Raw genomic sequence first — 21,864 nt, 5'->3', positions numbered from 1 at the left:
CCATGTCCAGCGGCATTCACCGAAAAATCAAATCAAATTAAACTTGTAGCCAAAATACAAAAAAAAAAGAGGAAAGGAAGGAAGGAGCAGGGAAACGTTGAAGGGCTGCGGTGTGGGGGGAAAATGTTTCGTTTGCATGGAAATTTGTGTGAGAGATTTTCAATTTTCTTTGCCTCCATGCGGGGTTGCGGAGGGGCGAGGGGCGAGTGGTCGAGGGAAATGGACTGGGACAACTTGTTTGACAGCCGCTTGCTGTTCCCGATGCCCCCCCTCCGCCGCTGTTGTTGCCGCCGCTGCCGTTGTGGACTCATAAATCAAAAAAGTTTTTGACAAATTGCACATTAAAGACCACCCTCCGCTCAGCCCCCTCCGCTCCATTCGCTGTGTGTTAGTTTGGCTTTGGCTTTGGCTTTGGCGTTTCTTCAATTAAATAGAAATTGAATTACAAATTGTCGTTGCAAATTGATATTGCTGCACGCCCTTGAAAATGCCAAAAAAACAAAAAAATAGCAAACAAAAATCAAACCGGAAAACCAAAACCGACAAGGGGGAGGTGGGGGATTGGATTCAAATGCAGTTTGGCAAAGCGCTAAGCGGGAAGAGGCTTTGAACCGGTCTCGAGACCATAAAGCTTTAAAAATATCTCTCAAAATAAAGTGTCTTTTATGACACACGGGGGGCAGCGAGCACACAAGCAGATGCAGCGGGAAGCGAAGCTAAACGAAGAAAGTAGAGGAAGAGGAGCAATCAGAGACAGGACCAAAGTGCGCCAGGCCACGACCAAAGGATACCCTAACTGCTCAACGATTTACACAGAACATATAACCATCATGACAAAAAAGGTAGATCCAAGCGGAATATATTAAATTATAATTATATTTATATTTAATAATAACAATAATAAATATAAATTACAATTAATGGCCATAAATACTCACTTGGATTTGATCCGCATCAAGCTCTTGCACTTGAAAAAGTGCGAGGCATCAGAAGCGCTTCATCCTCATCTGTCCCGTTCCCATGCTATCGTTCCCCCACGCGTTCCCATTCCCGTTGCAGTTCCCGTTGTCCGCTGCTGCGTCATCATCATCATCATCATCAACGGCAAAGGCAGAGGCAGCGTTGGCTACGCGAATTGCGCTGCAGCTGCGACCGACCGCCACCGGCCCCGCTCTCATGCCAGACGGCAAGTACTCGTATTTTGTTCAACTTGGAAAATCTCATTATAAATGATGTACTTCAAATGACCAAACAAAAAAATAGAGGAAAAAACTAAAAGCAATAAATAAAAATCTAGAATGAAATAGGACAAATAATGAATCCCTTTGACGGGGACTTTGACCAACAGAAAGAAGGTGAAGGGTCATATCATAAGGAATGCAAAAATAAGTGTCTTTGGTTATAATTTGTCTCTCTTTTTTTCTCTCTCTCTCTCTCTCTGTGTCTCGCTCAAGTGCTCGGTCAGAATCAATTTGTGGCGAGCAATCGTAAAAATCTGATAAGACCCCCTCCTCATCAACACGGAGAAACACCCACACACACACACACACACACACACACACACACATGCTGGCAATGAAATTATAAACTTTATAACAATCCTGCACCTGAGCCGCTCTCTCACATCTTTATTGGGTGATTTTCATCATCTTTCAGGATTGTAAAATGCATTTTAACCCGTACAAGGGCCAACGGTGCAAAGTGTGTCAAATAAAAATAAACAAAATACATAAAATTAATAAAAGGCTATAGTTTCTCACTCTAAAGATCTTAATCTTAATCGGGTTTAAGGTATTTCTTCTTCTGCTAAAAATAAATACACAATGCTGAGACAATTCTGAGAATTCCTATGAGATTAAATTGACTGAGCGTGGGGGATGGCAGCGACCTAGCGACCCACGGAAGGGTTAAGCAGAAGCAGAAGCACCAGCAGAGGCGAAGCTTACTTTGATCCCCTTTCATGCCGTTGGCTGTCTCGTTTTCTGTTCCCATTTCTTCGCTCCGCTGGCCGCATAACGGTATTGTAACAATGAAAGAATAAAATGTTTCTGGTGTCTAAAGTGCTGATGATTAAATCGATGATGCAGTCGATGCTGCAGTTGCAGCTTCAGTTGCCGATGCAGTCTGAGAATCAGAGTGACGCTTTTTCGATTCGTATAAATACAAGTCTGAGCCTTTTGGCAGCGAGAGACGGCAAAGGAAAGTGCCCACAGTCATGACATCAAACAGAATGCGGCTCGCAATGCCACTGGCCATCATGCTGGCGACACTAATCCTGGCCAAGAGCTCTGTCCAGGCAGCACCAGTCGAGGAGGAGGTGGACCCACAAGGCTCCACACTCGAGATGGACAGGCAACGCATCGACTGCAAATTGACTCTCGATGCGGCGACAATGGACTCGTTAGGCTGCAACGATGAGGTGGCGGTGCAGTCTGGGGCCAGTAGCACTGCTAATAAGACGGACCAGCTGAAGCGTCACTTGAAGACCTCCGATAGTCAGCCCATCTATGAATTGCAATTGGTTGTTTGGCCCAGTGACACTGAGGATGGTGATGACTTCAATCCGCTAGAGGAAAGTACAACCACAACAACAGCACCAACAACAACAACAACAACAATAACACCACCTACAACAACAACAACGACAACGACAACAATCTGGCCATTGTATGAGGATCAATTGGTTGTATTTCCGCAAATGGACTTTGAAGAGGAAAATCTTGATTATTTCTTGGACGAAGCAGCACCAGCAGCTAGACCACCGGCAATATCTGCAACCACTTCACGTCCCAGGCCCATAGATCCCACTGGCACAACCACACCAACGCCGCCCACTTATGTTGTTGAAAATTATCACGTCATACATCCCAATGGAACCGAAGAGTACAAGTAAGCCCCCAACAAACTCCGTCATACACAGCGAGAAAGCGAGAGATAATAATACACAAAATATTTACTTCGTTTCCACAGATTAGTGTTGAGCAACGGCCTGGCGAACTATAAGAAACTGTACACGAAGCGAGTGGGCGAACGGCAGATCAATGTGCAGGAGGGCTACAACTCGGTGCCCATCGCTGGACGACGCAATCTGATTCAAACTCAGTACTTCATTGCCGATGAGCGTGGCTACAATGTCTACAAGAGTGAGTTCAGCCCCAGCTCCCGCTCCAGCTACCCAAATCAGCCATCATTGTCATTGTCTATTTTCATTCCCCTCTTCAGTTGAGCAAAACTATCAGCAGCCAGGGCTGCCCAAACATTTGCATTACAAAGCCACAAAAGCGTCCAATATGTGAGCAGGAATGAGTGGGAGGATTCTAAAATGCGCGATGCACAGTGGTCGGAAATACATAAGAGTCATTTATCATATAATATTTTTTTTTTTCGTTTATTTTTGCTAAATAAATTGTGCTTAGAAATTATGAATAATTATTTAATTCGAGCTGGAGCTGCATGGAGAATCAGTACAAAGGAAATTCGTATACAAAATATATAAAGAAATTAAGTACATTTATTGTGTGGCATTTTTAGGCAAGTTAAAGCCCAACCGATCATGTTGGAGCTGGCATTAAATCAAATTAAATTAAAGAGAAATTATTTATCCTCAGTCAGATTCCATCTTTTATGATCTGATTAGATTTCAATGAAATGAAACGAAATCGTCCCACTGTTCGCTTTTTGGCTACGGCCACGGCAAACAGCGAATAAAATGTAATGCCCGCAAAATGATTTGCTGTTTTTTCCGTTAGCTCTTATTTCCAGCATACCCTTTCTGAAGGCATTCGAGTTTGCATATTGAATTTGTGTCTCTGTGGCTCTGAGTCTTATAATGTGACATAATCCTGCAGATCGGCTTAATTTTACACGAATCTATTTACGATTAGTTTTCGACAAAGTCTGGTAAATGGAATGTATATGGTGCAGCTGTTAGCACACAGATGTTTAATTTCCAAGACGAGTTCATGCTGTCTGCGAGCGCTCAAGGGTATATGGACTTTGTCATGATGTCGTTTTGATTGCTGGACACCAGACACCAGCTCGCTTCTTGGCACTTTGAATGTCCTGGGTTCCGTTTTGGATTGTTGTTTTCTGGTTTCTCGTTTGAGTGTTATTCTATTTGCTGTTGCTTTCTCAATCGCACCGATGCTGATTGCCATCTTTGGAATATGTTTCTGTTGTTGTTCTTCTTTCTGCTGTCACATTTGGCGTCTCCGACCCCCTTCCCAGTGACCCACCCCGGGCACTGGCGATGGCGATGGCGATGATGCTGCTCCTGATGATGCCATTTAGATGCATATCAAAGTGCCGAGTATCTCACTGTTCTGTTGCCCAATCCTTTTCGCATTTTTGCATATGTATTTATTTATTTATTTATATCCTTTTTTGCTTAGTGCCCGCCCAGTGCCGTTGCTGCCGCCTCGCCTCTGATGTTTCTGATGCTGCCGCTGCTGCCGCTGCTGCCGCTTTGTTGTTTCTTTCAATTGTAGTTTATGGCTTTCAATCCGCTGCCTGCCTGCTTCGTGCTCCTGCCCCATCCATTGTGGCACTCGTTGTTTGTTGTTTATGCCGCAAAGTTTTCCTGCTCCTTGGGCGTCAGCCTGCTGGCAGCTGTGCAAAGTTTTTTGGGTCTTGGGTTATGATTATTTAAAGTCTTGTTTGCTCCTCTTTTATGAGCACAGAAATACACCCATAGATGTATGTATGTACGTCCCTCGATTCTCATGATTGCCACTGAATATGTATTTAAAAGATGATTTCAATGGATCATTCCACGAGTCCCTCGTGTTTATTTCTTGGAAACAAAACTCAATTCATGGAAAGAGCAAACTCAAACGGTGAACCTCCTTCTGCGGCAGAGATCGATGAAAATTCTGTATTTTATTTGGGATTAATTTGAACCAAATCGATTCCGCGAATATTCAGAATTCAGAGAAATCTCAGCACAAGTCTCCACTTTGGAGAGCATATCGGATGGAACGGTTCCGCACCATTTACTGTAAATTAGGCAACGAATTTAAGTCAGGGAGAGAGGGAGGGCAGAGGGAGCGTGGAGCGTGGAGCGTGGAGAGTGTGGTAGCTGTAGCCCATGTCTTGGCCCATTTATGTGCAATTATTTAAGAGTCTCGAGGGCAAACCCTTTCCGGTTCTTATTGCTGCTGCTGCTGTTGCTGCTGTTGCTGCTGTTGCTGCTGTCAGCTCGTATATCCGTTTCGTGTCGTCTTGGCCCGTCCGTCCGTTATTCGCTCTTTACGGCCTTTGTAATTATCACTTTAATGAACTTTGCTAGTTTGATGGCGAGACCCGTGTCTTCCGCAAAGGTGGGCCCACCCGATAATGGGGCCAATGGATGCGCGCAGCCCACCGAGAGAGATGAAGCGCTACGTGCAGAGCACACTGCTCCATCCCCAGACCCATCCCCAGACCCATCCCCAGACCCGTCGCTGGCTCTGCCTTGGGTCTTGCTCACTGCTTTCCCACTGGGTGCTCCCACACCTACACCAGCCTCAGCCATTTGCCATCGCTTTGTGCCTTTGGTTTTTATTAAGGAATAAAATTAGTGAGCGCGTGCCGGGAACGCCAAAAATGCCAGTTGCAGTTGTCTCACCCAGCCCCAGCCCCGGCCCCAGCCCCATCCTCACATTTACGTCTGCCACTGCCACTGCCACTGCCAATAGCTTCTTCGCTTCATGCTGCCAGCCCCTGCCTGCCACCGGAGGAAACGGAAGCAGCGGTTGAGGCTGCGGCAGTCCCACTGCCATGCCCAGTGGCAGTCGCTGCAGCAATAGGAGCAGCAATCCTCCAGTCGAAAGCGGAGATGAAGCAGCGCAGGAGGCAGAACAATAGGGAAAAGAAATGCTTCAAAGAACGAAGATTTCAATGCCCTTGCAGCAGCTGCAAACATTTATCCACATATTCTACGTATACTCGTAGTCATGGGTCAGTTCTTATATTTCCAAACATATTTTTAGCTGGGTGCCCAAGCATCCATGGCATTGTCAATGGTTCGTGGAAGGGCATGGACAGCTGCATGCCTCTGTCTTTGCTCCCATGCTCGTCAGCCAAGGAGGGAGCCAGTCCAAAGTAATATGAAACGAATGTGCACAAAATAATGTCAGATAAACGCGCCAATTTCCAGTAGCAACAAAAAACAAAAAACCAAAAGCAAAAAAACAAAATACAAGAGAACAAAAAACAGCAGCAGCACACCCTAAACAAGTGCACCGAGAGAAAAGGGAAATATTTCAAACGGAGGAATCTAATGGGGATTCCCCGGCAGGATGTTTCTGTGCATTTTGGATGTTTTTCAGTTGTGTTTTCAATACATGAGTGCCGAATGCGCCCAGATAGGTTTTTCGCCAGTGTGGGGGAACAAAAAGAGAGAAAAATTAAAGCGTTATCCAAGACTAAAAAAGCCAAAGGGGGAGCGGTGCACAATATGCTGTTCGGGCAGGGATTAATTATCGTATGATTATATATGCCGGGGGATCACCATTAAATCGGGCAAATAAAACTTTCAATCCGGCCATAAAAAGAGTAAAGAAAACTTAGAGAAAGCTGCCTGATGGAATGAGCCAAACAAACGGACGGACGGACGGACGGACAGGCGGGTGCCAAGTGTGAATGCGAGAAATGTAAAGTCTGGCAACGAGAAGAATGGATGGAGTGGGCGGTAGGAGGGGAGCAATGAAAATTGTGTGCAAATGAAATTGCTGGGAAAATACAAATTGAAATGCAGAAACGGCTCGGCTCGGCTCGGCACGGACAGTCCCGGACAGGCCCGGACAGACTCTCTGCGTGTGTCTGCCCCATGCTGCTGCTGCTGCTGCTGCTGCTGCTGCTGCTCCTTGTCGTGGTTCATTTTTCACTGGAACGGCAATTAATCATAAAAACAGATTTTTACACGAGCTGACTTCATTTCCCCTGCTGCACTCCTGACACTCTGACACCGCGCCAGTCCCTCATCCTGTCCCTCTTCCTGTTCCCTCTTCCTGCTGCTTCTGGTGCACTCCATTGCGCCTCATGCATATGCAGGTGGGGATGTGTGCATGCACCTTCCTCTTCGAAACCATAAAATATGCAAAATATCTTGTAATGTGTTCATCAATGTGCGTGAGTATCTGCCGGCGTGCCGGCCCGTGTGTGTGTGTGTGTGTGTGTGTGTGGTGTGTCGGCTGCAACATGGCCTGGTCAATGTTCAGCGCCGTGGCCCGGTTCGTTGCTGCCTTTTCTCCACGAGTAAAATAAATTCATTGAATTAACAAATAGCTTCATGTTCATTTTGCACCACAGAGCGAAGAAAACAACAACAAACGAGGAGGAACGTTGTGAGACGCGTCTTAAGCCGCGTCACAACTCTTATACCCGGTACTCAGTACTACATCTGCAACTTAGCGGTTATTTGTCAAATTTTACATTTTCTCTTCATCTGTCATCTACATCAACAACACTACTCACGCCAACACGCTCCTTTAGCTCGCCACCCTCCCCTAGAGACACACACTGCAGAGTCAGGGCAGAGGCAGCGGCAGAGTCGTGGCAGAAGATGAGTCAGAGACGTGTCAGGGGAAGAGGCCTCTGCCACTGCGCGAAGCAGAGTGTGAATGAGAGAATGTGTAAAAGCAACAAAAGCTGCTGGACAGGGTGGGTTTAGCCACTGCAACTTAATTTCTTCATTGTGGCCATAATAATGATCCAATCGGATCCCAATTTGGTGATCAGATAGATATGGTCATTCCCTACGGAATGGCGTTTTTAGTTTTCTTTTATCTTTAAAATTGTAGATTTGGGAGGTTTTCGCCCTTTTGCGGGGGCGGAAGAGGGCGTGGCTCATTTTGAAATACACTTGTAACAGTGTGAGCATACAGAAGTCTGGATGCAAAATTTGGTGGCTCTAGCTTTTATGGTCTCTGAGATCCAGGCGCTCAACAAGACGGACGGACAGACGGACAGACGGACAGACAGACATGGCTCAATCGACTCGGCTATTGATGCTGATCAAGAATATATATACTTTATGGGGTCGGAGACGTTTCCTTCTGTGCGTTACATACAACCGTTATGTGCACAAATACAATATACCCTATTTACTCTTCGAGTACCGGGTATAAAAACCCAACAAAAACGACACTTAACAGTCTCCGAAATGGGGGATTACGACTAAGGGGATACCCGCCACAAACACTTCATGAATATGTATTAAGTATGTACATAAATATGTGCGAATGCATGAGGATCTGTGCGGCCCCTCAGGTGATTGACTTGCAGCGACTAAGCGAAGAATGCAGCCCGGAATTTCCACTGATTTGTCCTTAAATCTTTTACGTTTGTGTTTAGGGAAGTTACTCCAATCAGGTCCATACGGTGCTTCCCTACTGCTCATGTTGGGTGAGTCCTTCCGACGCGAGAATCATAATTTGCGGGCACTCCAATGGGCCAAAGGAAGCCGAGCAGAACTTTCTTGCCGTAATTACCCTGAGGCCGGAATGGTTTGGCTGCTGCATGTGGGCATCGAGTATCACAGATAATTAATTATTGCTCAATTATCGCCTTGCCGTCTGCTGTCACAAACATCCCCACGAATACAATATACCCTTAAAAGTAGCAACCAAAATCCGCGTGGAAACATCTTTTATGCCCGACGCCTGTTTGCGGGATTTTCGTTACATGCCAACAAAAAAAAGTGTGGAATATTATGCAATTTTTGTTGTTGCTGTTGTACGAGTGTGTGTGTGTGTGTGTGTGTGTGTGTGTGTGTGTGTGTCCTGCTCTGCCTAACCTGAAAATCCCTTCCTAGAACTGCCGATTGGCGGGGAGTTTAAATGTGAAATGCTCTTACTGGATTTGCGTTAAAAATTTAAATGTGTGCCACAGTTGCCATGTGGCTGGCAATTCCCTTCGCTTTTTTGCTGTTAGTTTTGCATGGCCATTTTTTGTGTCGGGCGGTGGTATGCCCTGTAATCAGTCCAACAAATGGATGGCAGTAGCGGCGACTTTTCACCAGGCGCTGGATGAGACCGGTAATGATTGGAAGCTAAAGCTGCACTCAGCTGTAATCCGTTGCCCATTAAAAATAGATGTAACTATTTGCATGTGGCGGCCCATCAGAGAAAGCGAATGTACCCCACTGGCAGTCAGCGGAGAGAGAGAGAGAGAGAGAGAGAGAGAGAGAAGGAGAAGCCAAAGCAATTCAGTTTCGCATGTTAATTCCGCGCAGGAGGCTCGTGCGAAAGGCTCGTGCCATTTGGGGTAATCAAATTGCAAATGTGTAAAAGTTCGTCGCATAATTTGCGGCATGCGCGCGAAAATAATGAATTTCCACTTGCATAAGCAAAGGAGTGTGGAGCCAGTTGCTCAGTTGCTCAGTCAGCTAGTTAGTTGCTTAGACAAAGAGACTTCAGCTTGAGGACAACGTGGGCCTGGGCCTGGGCCTGGGCCAGAGGTGCCACCCAGCAAACAAGCGCAAACTTCTCCCGAAGCGAGTGCAGTTTCCCTCCATCTCCATCTCCCACTCATTTGATTTGACATCATTTTGTCCACTGGCATTCGTTTTGGTTCTATTTTGAATGAACCCTTTTGGCGTGCTTCATTTGGCGGAATCATTTTGGGTTTCCCTTCGGTTTACCCCTTCGTACTTCTCGCTTTTATTTGTTTTTTATGTACACTTTTTGTGTTGCAGGCGCGAGTGTCCTTTTTCTGTTTGCCGGATCTCTGCCTTTTGCTGCGGTCGCTGATGAACTGCACACACGGCAGGGCAGGGCAGGGCAGGGCACGGCCAACAACAGCAACAGCAATGTCCTTTTAGCACATTCTGCCCACATGCCAGGCACCCACCCACCCCCACCCCGTGGCACAGAGGGGTCCGCTGTGCGCCGCGGTCTTCCAGCTAAACGCGACTTTCGCTGCTTAAAAGCTATTTTTGCATTTTATATTTAATTTTTTGCTCGCTTCTTTCGCCACCAGCCACAGAGCTCATCCCTCCAGCCAGCCTCTATACCCTTGCCAAAGGTACTCGCATAATGAGCAGAAACTTGCTCCACGAAAGCCAAAGAGCTCAGCGGGTCCATTAAGTGTTGCCACTTGAACTGCGAACGTTGCGACACTGCGGCGGGTGTGACTGCAGTCCCAAGCGAAGCAGCAGGGGTTGGGTTTGATTGTTGAGCAACGAAGGCAAAGCATCAACAAATTAGCAATCGATGCAAATCAGTCTGCACAAGTGAAAATATCATTAAACAGAACTGAATGCCAACAGAAGAAGATGGAAGATGAGGCAGCTTCCTCTCCTGTTTATGTTCCAATGGAGAGTGGCGGAGTTGAGAGATTCAGTTGGCTCTGCAAGGGTATTCAATGCCTTGGTCAGCTCCAAGCCTGCTCCTTTTTTCGGTGTCCTCTGCTGTTCTGTTTGCGCGCCATCCTTTGGCTCGGGTTTACATTTTTTCTGCCGCTGTTTTGGCCGCGACTTCAGGGCAAACATTTCCCAGCCATTTCCCTCATTGTGGCGTGGGGGAGTGCCTGTCCCTGCCCCTGCCCCTGTCCCAGTTCAACTTTGTCACATTTGCAATATTTATTGCCTTTTGATTATATTCCAGCCAGCCACGAGGAAGACAGAGAAGAGCCAAGCTCTAAGATTGCTTTGGGGCAGTGCAGGGAAAAGCCCAACCTGATACATGGACACCAACACTAAACCTTTGTGCACGCTCCTGCGGGTCTTTAAGCCAGTCCAAACTGGAGTCCGACTCGAGCTCTGGCGGCACTCGCTCGGCTGGGGGCGCGGGAGTCTTTGCCGGTGCCACGAGTTCGTCTTTAATAAGCGGCAAAGTTAACAAAGTTGCAGTTCAGTTCAACTTTTTGCCCCTGTATTTGGTTTTATTCTTTGCTGCCACCTCCCCCATGCTCCATGCTCCATCCTCCATCCTCCATCCACCAGCCAGAACTCAATCCACTTTCCCGCTCTTCCGCTTCCGCATCAGCTGCTTCGCTTCCTCCACTTCTCTCTCTTCTCTTCTCTCTTCTCTCTTTTTACTGTGATTGTAAAGTTTCATTGATAATTTTAACTACCTCGGATACATGTGTCTGTCGCTGGCTCCAAGTGGGTGGCGTGGGTGGCGTGGGTGGCGTGGGGCTGGGTGGCCGTAACTTTGCGCCGAGCTGAAAAGTCGCTTTTGGCACTTGTCAAAGTTTGTTTTATTGTGTATCTTGTATAATCACTCACGGAATGTTAAATCGACTCCGAAGTGCATTTATCACACAATTTAAAGCGCAAAGTTGGCCATTTCCTGTACCTATATTTATATTTTATTTTATTTATTATATAAAGCAGTCAAAAGGTGGCTGAGTGGCTCTCATAATATAGTCAACAAATTAGTTGAGCCCCAAGAACTTGTCCTCGAATATCTGCCACTGCCACAGCTCCTTTTCATTTTCATTTTCATTTTCATTGGCTGCTTCCCTTTTCTTTGCTTTTCTTCTCTTGTATTTTCTTTTCCTTGCAGAGCAGCGCCCTTTGAGGCTCAGTCGACTCGTCTTCTCAGCGGCCAGCCATCGAGTCAAGAGACCAAGGCCGTGGCACCTCCTGTCCACCAGCATCTCCTGTTTAACGCCTCTCCCCAACAATCCCTTCGAGGCACGAAGAAGTGTTGCCTTTATGGGCGGCGACAGCCAAGTTCTCGCTTCTGCAATTTCCTTTTTAATTCAATTTTTTCCCTTTTCCTTCTTTTTTTTTCATTAGAACAAATTTGCAGTTTCCCTTCGTGGTTTTATTTTGCTTAGTCCCCGCGGCCGTGGTTCCCGTTTAGCTGGCAAAGCATCCCCCGAGGGCAATTCTCCTCTTCCAGCACACAAAGAACAACTTCGACTTGGATCAAATCTCAGCAGATGAAACGCAGCCCAAAGTACCCATCAAAAATACAAATTGTTGCCCGAATGGAAGTTAAATGAATCCATCCCTGCCCCGAAGGGCTCGGGATTGTGCAATGTTTCGCATTAAATGAATCAAAATCACTTTAATTTATGGACATTCCTCTCCCCCTTTGGCTCCGTGTCGCTGCAATTAAGCGCATCGACTGCAATCGGATCTCAGGTGGGTTCTTTATGGGCTTTATGTTTTATGCTCGGACAGAGGGTGGCCTGGAAAGGTTTCCTCAAGCCAGCGGCTGGTCATTGAACTCGTTTCCCCCACTGTCTGCACTTTATGAATTTATGAATTTATGACGAACCTTCACACACTTTTCGGCTGGGAGTTCGGTTATCCATTTCATTCCCAAATCCCATTTCCATTTCCATGCCCATTCCCATTCCCATCCCATTCCCATCCCGTTCCCGCTGCGGGACGGAACCTGCGCTCGTTTCGGTTTCGGTTTCGGTTTCAGCTTTGGTTTCGTTTTCGTTTTCGTTCCTTAATTGCCTTTGGCCCGAAAATCCCACCGAAAATTGTGTTAAAATGCAAAAATATGACCAGACATTCGATATGTACAATATATCTACTTTATGTCTTTATGTCTGTGTGTGTATCCCAAGGGGGTTGGTGGGCTGGGAGGGGGCGGGGGGGGGGGCAGTCTGCACTTTTATGTTTTATTGCCCGAATCGCTTTGCGGTAAATTTATTGCCAAATTGTCGGGGCGACGGCAACGGCGACGGCGACTTTCGAAAATTCGCGAAATCTTTTCATCCCAGCGGGGAAGTGAGAACCCAAGCGAAGAGGCGTGTCCGAGGGGGGGTGGAGTGGGGAGACCCTGGCACCATAAAATACCCGAAAGAGTCACGCAAAAACATCTTTAAAAATTAATTCATAATTTTTGCAGCTTGCCTTAATACATTTTTATTCTCTTTTAATTCGCTCTCAATGAGCACCATCAAAAATTAAATATAAAATAATAATACAAAATAAAAAAAAATCATAATAGCACAAATAATGTCGGTCGGTAGTCAGTGCACAAAAAAGAGAGAGAGGAGATTGAAAGCAGAGGTAGAAATGGCGGGGGGAGCCTCAGCCTCAGAAGCGTCCGCCCCTGCGACTGGTCGTCGTCGTCGTCGTCGTCGTCGTCGTCGGGGGGGAGGTGGTGGCACCCCTGGGCGTGCTGGCAGAGCTCTGGGATGAGTGGCTCCCGGTGGACTCTGGCCGGGACTTGCCGCTGCTGCTGGCCATTGGCATCTCAATGGAGCGCGGCAGATTGGGATACACCTGAGGCGTGATGGCTGCGGGAGAGGGAGAGAGATGGTTGAGTCGTGGCCGGCTTTAATTGATTGAAAACTTGGATACAAATACATTTCACTTCACTTTGCCAGGAAACCGAACACTTCTTACGCTCCACAAATCACAAGATGGGAGCACGAAAGAGCCTCCTGGCTGGTCTCTCATGCCACTTCAATGGGCACTCCCCAGACAACATTCATGGCACTTGGGAACCGAACAAACAACTCTTGGCACTCACATTGGTTCTGGCGGTAGCCGAACTGATCGGCGTTGTAGAAGACGGTGATGTATCGGCCGTCGGTCATGCGATAGGAGTAGTATCCGACGACCATCAGGGTCTTGACCTTGTCCACCATCGCAAAGTATCCGCGCTCGTAGCGCGCCGTGCCGTCGTCCAGCTCGAAGCGGTACTCGTAGCTGCCATCCGGATAGCGGTTGTCGAAGCGATCCAGCAGGCGCACGCCCCTGTGGTTCGCCCGCCGATCCTCGGCGGCACTCGGCCCGAGGCACTGCAGCAGCAGCAGCAGCAGCAGCACGGAGATGGAGCGCAGGACTACGGGGTGGCAGTTGGCCATTTGATGTAGCAAATGGCGGTGTGGGGATGTGTGTGTGTTGGGGTGCGTGTGCTGTCGCGTATTGTTTTGTTAACAGTTTAATTCGGAAACTGCGTCACTTTGGCTTTTTATAGTCAACGCCAGGCAGCGCTTCAGGCAGCAGCCGCAGCAGCAGCAGCAGCAGCAGCAGCAGCAGCGAAGTCAACGTCGGCAGCAGCTCAGGAGAGCTTCCCAGTCTCAGTCCCAGTCTCAGCTTCAGCTTCAGTCCGATATCCACAGAGGGAGACGCGTACCGAGAGAGCACCGAGTGGTGGGGAGGGAGGAGCAGCCACATTGCCGTCAAAAAAATTCTCAACGCTTAATCATAAAAAAAAATCTTAATTTCATCTACTTACACACAAGCTTATCTGCGGCGGGGCAGGGCCAGCCCCGGACAGGTTGCTAACTGGCCAATTTGCTTCTCGCTCTCGCTCTCCCTCTCCATCCCCCTCTCTCTCTCGCAGTGTGTTTGCTTTGGGGCTTGGGATGTCCGCACACTGGGCCCAAGCCCCCCAAGCGTTTGGCTGCCAATTCCAATGGCGCAGATAAGCGATTGCTGGGGCTTTCTTTTGGGTAACTGGCAAAAAAGTGATTGGCCATTGGGCCAGTGTGGCAGTGTGGCAGGGTTCCACTGTGCCTCGCCAAAGTCTGGCTAAAAATACTGCAATTTGTGCACCCTACAATTTGGCCAGCAAGTACGTGCCGCCTGTCAGCGCGCAGCAGCAGCAGCAGGAGCCTTCCTCTGTTGCCTGCCTATGGAATGAATTGTGGCGATCAAGCGGGCAATGAGGCAGCCACGAGAAACGGGAGACGGGAGCAGCGGCTGAGGCGTCCTGTGGCCAATTAGGGCTAATTTATGATTTCAATCATTTCTTAATTGCATTTAATGTGCAGCGATTTAGCGAACAGTCCTGGGACCTGAGAGCAGGCTCCTGGCTGCCCCGCGGCCCAATTGATGAGGCCAGCAAAGGAGTGGCAAGGAGTGGCAGCGAGGCTGAGTGGCTGTGTGGCAGAGTGGCAGGCGGGGCACTACTTGGTCAGTCGGCCAAAGTTAATGATGTGCCATTGAGCCTGTGCCCCCGAGCACATTCCAAATTTGCTGCTGCTCTCGGGGCAGCTGTCAATATGTCGACACGAAGTTATCGCCGTTTAATTAATTTCACACACACCTCAAAGGTCACGCCAATGCATTAAACAAGTTTGCCTGCAAATTATTCACATTTTCAATTTGTATTCATTTTTTCAGTTATGGTCTGCGCTGTGGTGCTGCTGCTGCTGCTGGGTGGATTTATGTGCAGACCGCACAGTGACAATTGCAGTCACTCAGTCACTCATTCAGGCAGTCAGTGAGTCAGGCAGGCAGTCCGTCTGGCAGTCGGCAGCATCCACATCCCGATGTGGCATTAAACTGATTTATTTTTAAACGTTCTTTGGCTCTGCAAGTGACAAAGCATTCATTCCAGCGAAACAGCAGCCAAGCCCAGCGCCCAGCGCCCAGTGCCCAAAACTGAAATGTTTGCCCGTCTGCGGAGCCAGCAAACCTGCCAGCCGCAGGAACTGCGAGGCGGAGACTCATCGGCAAGGTCATTTGTTTTGAATGTCGATGACAAAGACAATGTCCGAAGGGGCATCAGCAGGCAACAAGCTAAATGTGGCCGCTGGCCAGTCGTGACAGGAAGCTCCTCTGGATCTGTTGCCCATGTCTGGCGGAGCGGAGCTTGTCCCTGGTCACTAAATGCCTGGGACAACAGGCGCTGTTTGCCATTACCCTCAGGTGGGAGCAGATCCCCGCATCCCCCAAAGTGTTGCTCTTGCCGAACAGCAGCAGCCACGGACACGGCCAGAAACTGCAGCAGGAGAGCCACTGCCTTATTTTGTAGGTGTTGTCGCTGTGCTGCGTTCTGCGTTCTGCTCTCTGTGCTGTGTGCTGTGTGCTGTGTGCTCGCCATTGAGTTGACGACGTGCTTCAGCTTTCAGCACATGGCCCGAGCCAACAGTGGGACGACACGCGGCAAAAATGTAAATAAAGAGGGAACAAAGAGAGCAACAAATGAAATTATATTTAACTATGGATAGTAATTATTCTGATAATCGAAAGCTAATCCCATCCAATCCAATCCAAAGCTAATCCAATTGCAAAGCTTCATTATTGATAAACAAATATTTGGATCGGATTTACGGCACTCCAGGTACTTGTTGCAGTCGGAACCAAGTGAAATAAAGATAAAAATAAAGTATGCAAAAGAGTTCCCTGAGAAGCACCTGAAAATATCTGCGAATATTCACAGAATATTACTCGGAGCAGTTGCATTCTCAGCCATGAGCAATCTACCAATACATGTCCCAAGTTTATTTATATTGTTTGCAGAGCAAAGACCCAAGTTTCCGCTTGATTGATTGACTCGATAAATAAATAAATTATTTCAAGAAGTTGCAAGTTTCTGTTCCCCATTTTTACAGCATTTCCTGCAGCTTCGAGCCACTGTGCACGGACGCTGCTGTCGATTGCGCGCAAAGCGAATTCCCATCCCCACACACCAACAGCAACAACAGCAACAACAGCAACAGCAACAGCAACAACAACAAACATTGGGCAGGGGGAATGGCAGCGGGAATGAATTGGCCCGAAAAGAATCGCGCGGCGTGGCGTGGCAGTGGCGTGGCGTGGCAGTGGCGTGGCGTGGCAGTGGTGATGAAGAAGGAATCGCACGCACACACAGATAAAGATACAGATACATCTGGAGATAAACACACGGAGCAGGTCGGGCAGGGGACTGCTGGATGGGGCGGGGGGCACACAAATAATGTACAAAAAGTGGCTTATAAACAAAATTTGTATGAATGGTCCATGTAGCGAATGGCTCTGCCCGTTGCCCGCTATCCGCTATCCGCTATCCGCTGCCTGCTGCCTGCTGCCTACGTGACATGACATCCCGAGATACAACTTGCTGCAGAGCCATCTCCCCCCCGTACCACTGCCCCTCCAGAGAGTGCTACCTTTGGTCTGGAGCACTTTGCACAGTTTTTTTTTCGGTTTATTTTGGCTTTTTTTTGTGGCTTTGACTGTCTGCCTGCCTGTTGCCGGCGCTCGACTCTGGGCTCTGATTCCGACTGTCTCCGGCAATGGAATAATTCCCATCAAATCACGTAACTCTCCCCCCCACCCTCGCTATCTCGCTCTTTTGGCGTCTTTTTGCGGTGCTCTTCAAAACTGAGATACAGATACAGATTTGCTTTTTTCCTCTCTCTGTGTGTTTTTTATATGATATGCCGAGCATCCCGAAACAATTTGTAAGACTTAAGCAGAGTTTGTTTGGTGTCTTGCATAAATTATACAATTCGCAGGCTGAGTGCCCGAGCTGCCCGAGCTGCCATAGGGGTAAACTTGCCACAAATAAATATGTGTATGTACGCCATGCAGCAGCACTTACATTCATGTCTGCGTGTGCACCGGCTTGTCCCTGATGAGTGTGTAAAACAATGCGCCCGGCCCCAAAGGAATTTTAGGAATCCAAAAACCATTTTTGTGAGCATTTGGCATAGCCCAAAAGGTACATCCACATCGCCAAAGTGCAGGCTTTAGGCACAGACCCTGACACAGACACAGATACAGATACAGCAAATGTAGCAATCCATTTGCATAAATTTATTAAGCGGCTAAGCCAGGGCGAAATTGGCAAATGCTCAATTACCCAAAGTACGTGTAGATATTTCGGGGAGGCGCAGGAGGCAAGGGTCAAGGGTGTGCGGCTTCCCCCCATCCACCAGTCTGGGGCTACACACACACAGCAAGCTAATCCAAGTCAATAAAATTCTAAACGCATTGCTGACCAAGTCCGAAATGCAGCTGAGCTCTCCATTAAATCGACATTTTTGCCACCCAGCCAGAGTTCCAGTAGCAGTTCCCACACCCTCCGTGTGTGTGTGTTGTGTGTGTGTTGTGCCTAGTTGCAATTGAAATTTACACAGCGAGTCGCATTGTTAATCTCAAGATTAGATTGAGTCTCGTTTTTGATCAACTCAAATGCAGAAATGTTTATTACGCCTTTGGCCTAGCTGCATGCACAATCATAAATAAATGGGCTGCCTTGCTCGCTCCCTCCTCTCCCATCTGTGGCTTTCCCGCCCACTCTTACTGCGAGTCGCCGGGAGAATGTTGTGCACACTGGCAGCAAATGCGAGATGCAGGCTGTGCAGCGTCCCGCAACGTTCCTCCTCGTGTTTTGCTTCAGCGAGCGACCCTTTCGTCTGGCGCAGGCTTGCTGCCGGGATGCTGCTGGCTTGTGGCACTGCCAGTATGTGCCCAGTTTACTAAAAACCCTAAACACAAATGTCTTGGCAGCTTCTTAGTTTCGCCTGCTCTGTGGGCTGTTGTCTTTTTGCTTTTTGGGTTTTGTTGTGTGGTCTGATAACCCGATATAAATCTGCAAAATGCCGCAGTCACTCACTCACGCACGCAACAGTCCCAGACTCAAGGATCCTTTGCCTGCATTGGATGTGTATTTGGATCCGTTTCGGGTTCTATTTGGACCTTCAGAGTGTGGCTTAAAAGGAACTGGCCCTGCCGCTCATTCAATTTGTGTGTCGGCGCTTTGCATTTTTCATCGGACACTTCAATTATGGCCATTACTCAATTTGCTTTATCTATCCGCCTTATTTATTTATTTATGGAGAGAGGCGGCCCTCCCTCTCTCTCGCTGCCTCGCTGCCTCGCTGTTGGGGCTCCTTTGTGGAGTGTCTGCTGGCTGGATGTGTTTGGCTGCTGCCACCTTTTGGGTGCTCGATGAGGATAAATTAATTTGCGCAAATAGCCAAATGATGGGCCCTGTCCTCATAAATATTTACATAAGTAATCAAGTGGACAAGGGTCATCGAAAGGATCTCTCTCTCTCTCTCTCGCTCTCTCTGGTATAAATAGCCTCAAGTGTTCAAATCAAATTCGAGATTCTAAGCTCGCAACTCGAGACTCAAGTGGCAGGAGGGGCGGGGCGGGGCGGACCATCACACATGAGTGGGGATTGAAATGTGAAACATATTTGGGGCTCGTTCATTCATCAATCGCATCCATCATTTTGGCATTTTGCGAGGCATCCCTGGGAGCCCTCTCTGGCGGCGGGGAGGGGCGCTGCCTCTGAAAAGCGAATCCAGTGCAAAGTCCATTCAATCTTCATTCTCAATTCCAATCGCAGCCACTGCCATTGCCATTGCCAGACAGATTTTTCTCTTCCCTGCTGTAAGCACCTCCGCGGCCCACTGTGGCGCCTCCTGTGTGTGGGTGGGGTGCGGTGGCAAGCAACTTTGAGCATAAAATACAAAGAGGAGAGGGAGCAAAGCAGTTTCGGGCATGACTTGGCGATGACACCGTGAGCGCAGTCCGAAAACGGAAAGTAATCAACCAAAAAGTATCGATCAGGCATGCCCCCTGGTGGGGCAGCAGCAGCCGCAATTAGAACGGAGCCACAACAAAGCAGCTTTCCATTCAGCCATTTGCACACTCAATTCATTCACACTCAGCAGCAGCAGCGGCGGCAGCAGCGGCTCTGGCTCTGGCCTGGTCTTGCCATTCATTACTTGGCCCGTGGCTGACTCGTAAATAGACACACAGGGCACACAGGGCACACAGGGCAGGCAGGTGGGGCTGAGATGGCAGCGAAGAGGAATCCCTGGCCCGCATTGGATTAGTAGCGAAATGAATAGCTGCAGCTATCCGGCCCCAGACTCTGGCCCTGGCTCTGGCTCTGGCTCTGGCCCCTGCATTTTACGACCATATGTGGATGGCTGTTGTGTGTGTGTGTTTGGGTGTGTGTTGAGTAAGCAGCCATGTCTTACATGCAGGCCGAGGCTGGAGGCAGGCAGGAGGCTGCAGTTTTATGAATGCTCAACGATTTGCCGCCAACAAATCTCTCTCTCGCACACCCATCGCCAGCTGCCATTCGCTTTTCGTTTTTATGCGGAAACCATTTCAATTGAAAGCCACAACGAAGCAGCAACCTGGCAACCAGCAGCAGCAGCAGCAGCAGCAGCAAAGCCAGTTGTGGCATAATGTCTCATCTTTTGGGCATCCAATGGGGCAGAGGCACAGGCAGAGGTTCTCCCTCATTCGACTCGCAGATGCGGCTGGTGACACCTCGAGACTTTAATCGAACTGATCCACAGAGTGGGGCATGTTGCCCTCTGGCTGCTCTCTTTCTGAGCGGAAATCTGCTGACTTCGCAGGCAAGATTTCGCTTGATTGAAAGTGATTTCTCAGTCATTTATTTAAATATATTTAGTGTAAAAAAAAAAAAAGAACCAACTTTAGCTAGATTTAAATGTGTCTAAGGCCAAATGCCGAATGCTCTCTGGGGAAGGGGCACGGGAAATACTTAGGGACAGAAGCACTCAACTGTGTCGGCTCTGGGGCTGTCTCTTGGGGGGGCAGCAACAATTGTTTTCAATTTGATTTTGCAGCAGGGTGGAGCGGCGAGTGTTCCTCCATATGCCACTTTATCCCCTCCGCCTCCACCCTCCTGCTGCTGCCGGGAGACCTTCACTGGGAGACGCCTCCAACAACCTCAGCATCATCATGGCTGCCGACTGCTGCTTCTGTTGCCAAAATGTCGTTGGCCACAGTTGATGGCTCGGTCTCGGTCTCGGTTTCGGTCTCGGTTTCGACTTGGTTTAGTGCCTGCGGCGAAAGGGGCGAATGGAAATGGCTAAGGAATGTGGCATGCAACATTTGGGGGGGGGCAGAACGTACATTTGGATCCTGCACCTCATCCTTGCCAGCATCAGCTCTGACTCCAGCTGCAGGCTCCTGCTCCAGCTCCTGCTCCTGCTCCTGCTCTGGCCTGCTTATTGAATTTCCTTGAGCTTTAGCTTTCGCCTTCGCCTGCGGCACTTCAAGGTTGCGTGGCAACGGCGGCTGCTTCCCGGATAATGTGTCTGCGTTTTGGTCGTTTTGTGGGGTTTTACGCATCGTCACACGGAGGGGAAGAAGTACTCACTCATGTCCACATGGTAGCCCAGGTGGTCGGCCCTGTAGAAGACGGTGGAGAACTGCCGATTCGGCAGCGGGAAGGAGTAGTAGCCCTTGCGGGCCAGCACCAGCTCCTTGCCCACGGGCAGCCAGTAGGCGCGCTCGTAGCGAGTGTTGCCATCATCCAGCTGGTATCTGCGCGGATGGAGCGGAATGTAGCAGCTGCTTTTGGCTGTGCCTTGCACCCACCTGAACTCGTATTGTCCATCGGCGGAACGCTGATCGAAGCTGTCCACCAGGCGAGGCATTGCCTCGGTGGTGGCCGCTGGCAGCACCGACGGTGGCCAGTGGCGGTCCGGCAGCAGCGTGGGCCGTGGTGTGCGGGGCGTGGTCGTGGTCGTGCGCCTGGGACGCCGTGTGTGCCGCGCCTCAGCGGGGCTGGGGAGAGCAAGGACTGACAGCAGCAGCCCCAGCAGACAGCAGAGCTGGAGGCGCTGCCCGAGCGGATGGATCCTTTGAGTCGAGAGCATCTTGTCCTTCCTGTCGACTGGCAAATGTTGTAATTGATTGTGTGGCAGCGGAGTTCGAGCGGGGCCTTTATATACTCTCACTTACACCCCGAGAACGGAACACTCGAGTGAAGCCTTTTGGCACTAAACATGACAAATGTGCAGAGCTCCAGCAGGAGAAGGAAAGAAAGGGAGGCCGGCAGGAAGGGGTCCGAATGGATGGAGCCAAAGAAGACGCGTAATAAAACTTCTCTTTCTCTCACACGTCAAAGGCAATGATTTGGCAATGCCCGAGGACAGGGGACAGGCGACAGGGGACAGGCGACCAGGGACCGGGGGACCTCCTCCAGCTGTTCTCCATCGCTCCATCACTCCATCAAACCCTCCTGCAGAAGAAGTCTGCTGCTGCTGCTGCTGCTGCTGCTGCTGCTGCTGCTGCTGGTATTTGTGAGGCGTCACGATGCCTTTGTGATTTTTGACAGCATTTGGGATTGTCGAATCCTTGACTCCCCCTCTGCTCCCTCCGCACCCTGCTGGCTGGTTCTTTTTGGCCTGTTTACTCCGTTTGCTTGTTTGTTTGTTGCGCCGCCTGGCAGAGCCACAAAGTGTGTCAGG

The 21,864-nt window shown here is 49.0% G+C and overlaps 3 protein-coding genes across 3 annotated transcripts; 1 reads left to right on the top strand and 2 right to left on the bottom strand.

Annotated features, from left to right (window-relative positions):
- The first annotated feature begins 2,204 nt into the window (after window positions 1-2,204).
- Window positions 2,205-3,352, top strand: LOC117896389 (probable serine/threonine-protein kinase irlC). The gene is made up of 3 exons (XM_034804697.1): window positions 2,205-2,889; window positions 2,971-3,143; window positions 3,223-3,352. The coding sequence occupies exons 1-3, from the start codon at window positions 2,216-2,218 to the stop codon at window positions 3,294-3,296; spliced, it is 921 nt and encodes a 306-aa protein (XP_034660588.1). The 5' UTR covers window positions 2,205-2,215; the 3' UTR covers window positions 3,297-3,352.
- A 3,468-nt stretch (window positions 3,353-6,820) lies between these two features.
- Window positions 6,821-21,270, bottom strand: LOC117895025. Its single transcript, XM_034802398.1, has 6 exons — window positions 20,990-21,270; window positions 20,769-20,935; window positions 20,654-20,706; window positions 20,522-20,602; window positions 20,314-20,449; window positions 6,821-6,844 (listed from the first exon to the last, which is right to left on the bottom strand). Coding segments are annotated over exons 1-6 (720 nt in total). The 3' UTR covers window positions 6,821-6,842.
- Window positions 12,989-13,772, bottom strand: LOC117891825. Its single transcript, XM_034797570.1, has 2 exons — window positions 13,428-13,772; window positions 12,989-13,191 (listed from the first exon to the last, which is right to left on the bottom strand). The coding sequence occupies exons 1-2, from the start codon at window positions 13,762-13,764 to the stop codon at window positions 12,989-12,991; spliced, it is 540 nt and encodes a 179-aa protein (XP_034653461.1). The 5' UTR covers window positions 13,765-13,772.
- Window positions 21,271-21,864: the final 594 nt, after the last annotated feature.

Source organism: Drosophila subobscura, chromosome A (genome assembly GCF_008121235.1).
Source record: "Drosophila subobscura isolate 14011-0131.10 chromosome A, UCBerk_Dsub_1.0, whole genome shotgun sequence".
NCBI lineage: Eukaryota > Metazoa > Arthropoda > Insecta > Diptera > Drosophilidae > Drosophila > Drosophila subobscura.
The sequence above is the reverse complement of the archived record's forward strand: the minus strand, read 5'-3'. Positions and strand labels throughout refer to the sequence as shown.

Excerpts from the sequence above, each read along its gene's own strand:
- LOC117896389 (XM_034804697.1), top strand. The coding sequence starts at position 2,216 with ATGACATCAAACAGAATGCGGCTCGCAATGCCACTGGCCATCATGCTG. Across the intron at positions 2,890-2,970 it reads AATGGAACCGAAGAGTACAA|ATTAGTGTTGAGCAACGGCC; the intron begins GTAAGCCCCCAA and ends TCGTTTCCACAG. Across the intron at positions 3,144-3,222 it reads TGGCTACAATGTCTACAAGA|TTGAGCAAAACTATCAGCAG; the intron begins GTGAGTTCAGCC and ends TCCCCTCTTCAG.
- LOC117891825 (XM_034797570.1), bottom strand. The coding sequence starts at position 13,764 with ATGGCCAACTGCCACCCCGTAGTCCTGCGCTCCATCTCCGTGCTGCTG. Across the intron at positions 13,192-13,427 it reads CGGCTACCGCCAGAACCAAT|CCATCACGCCTCAGGTGTAT; the intron begins GTGAGTGCCAAG and ends CCTCTCCCGCAG.
- LOC117895025 (XM_034802398.1), bottom strand. The coding sequence starts at position 21,270 with ATGCTCTCGACTCAAAGGATCCATCCGCTCGGGCAGCGCCTCCAGCTC. Across the intron at positions 20,936-20,989 it reads GATGGACAATACGAGTTCAG|ATACCAGCTGGATGATGGCA; the intron begins GTGGGTGCAAGG and ends CCATCCGCGCAG. Across the intron at positions 20,450-20,521 it reads ATGAGGTGCAGGATCCAAAT|GCACTAAACCAAGTCGAAAC; the intron begins GTACGTTCTGCC and ends CTTTCGCCGCAG.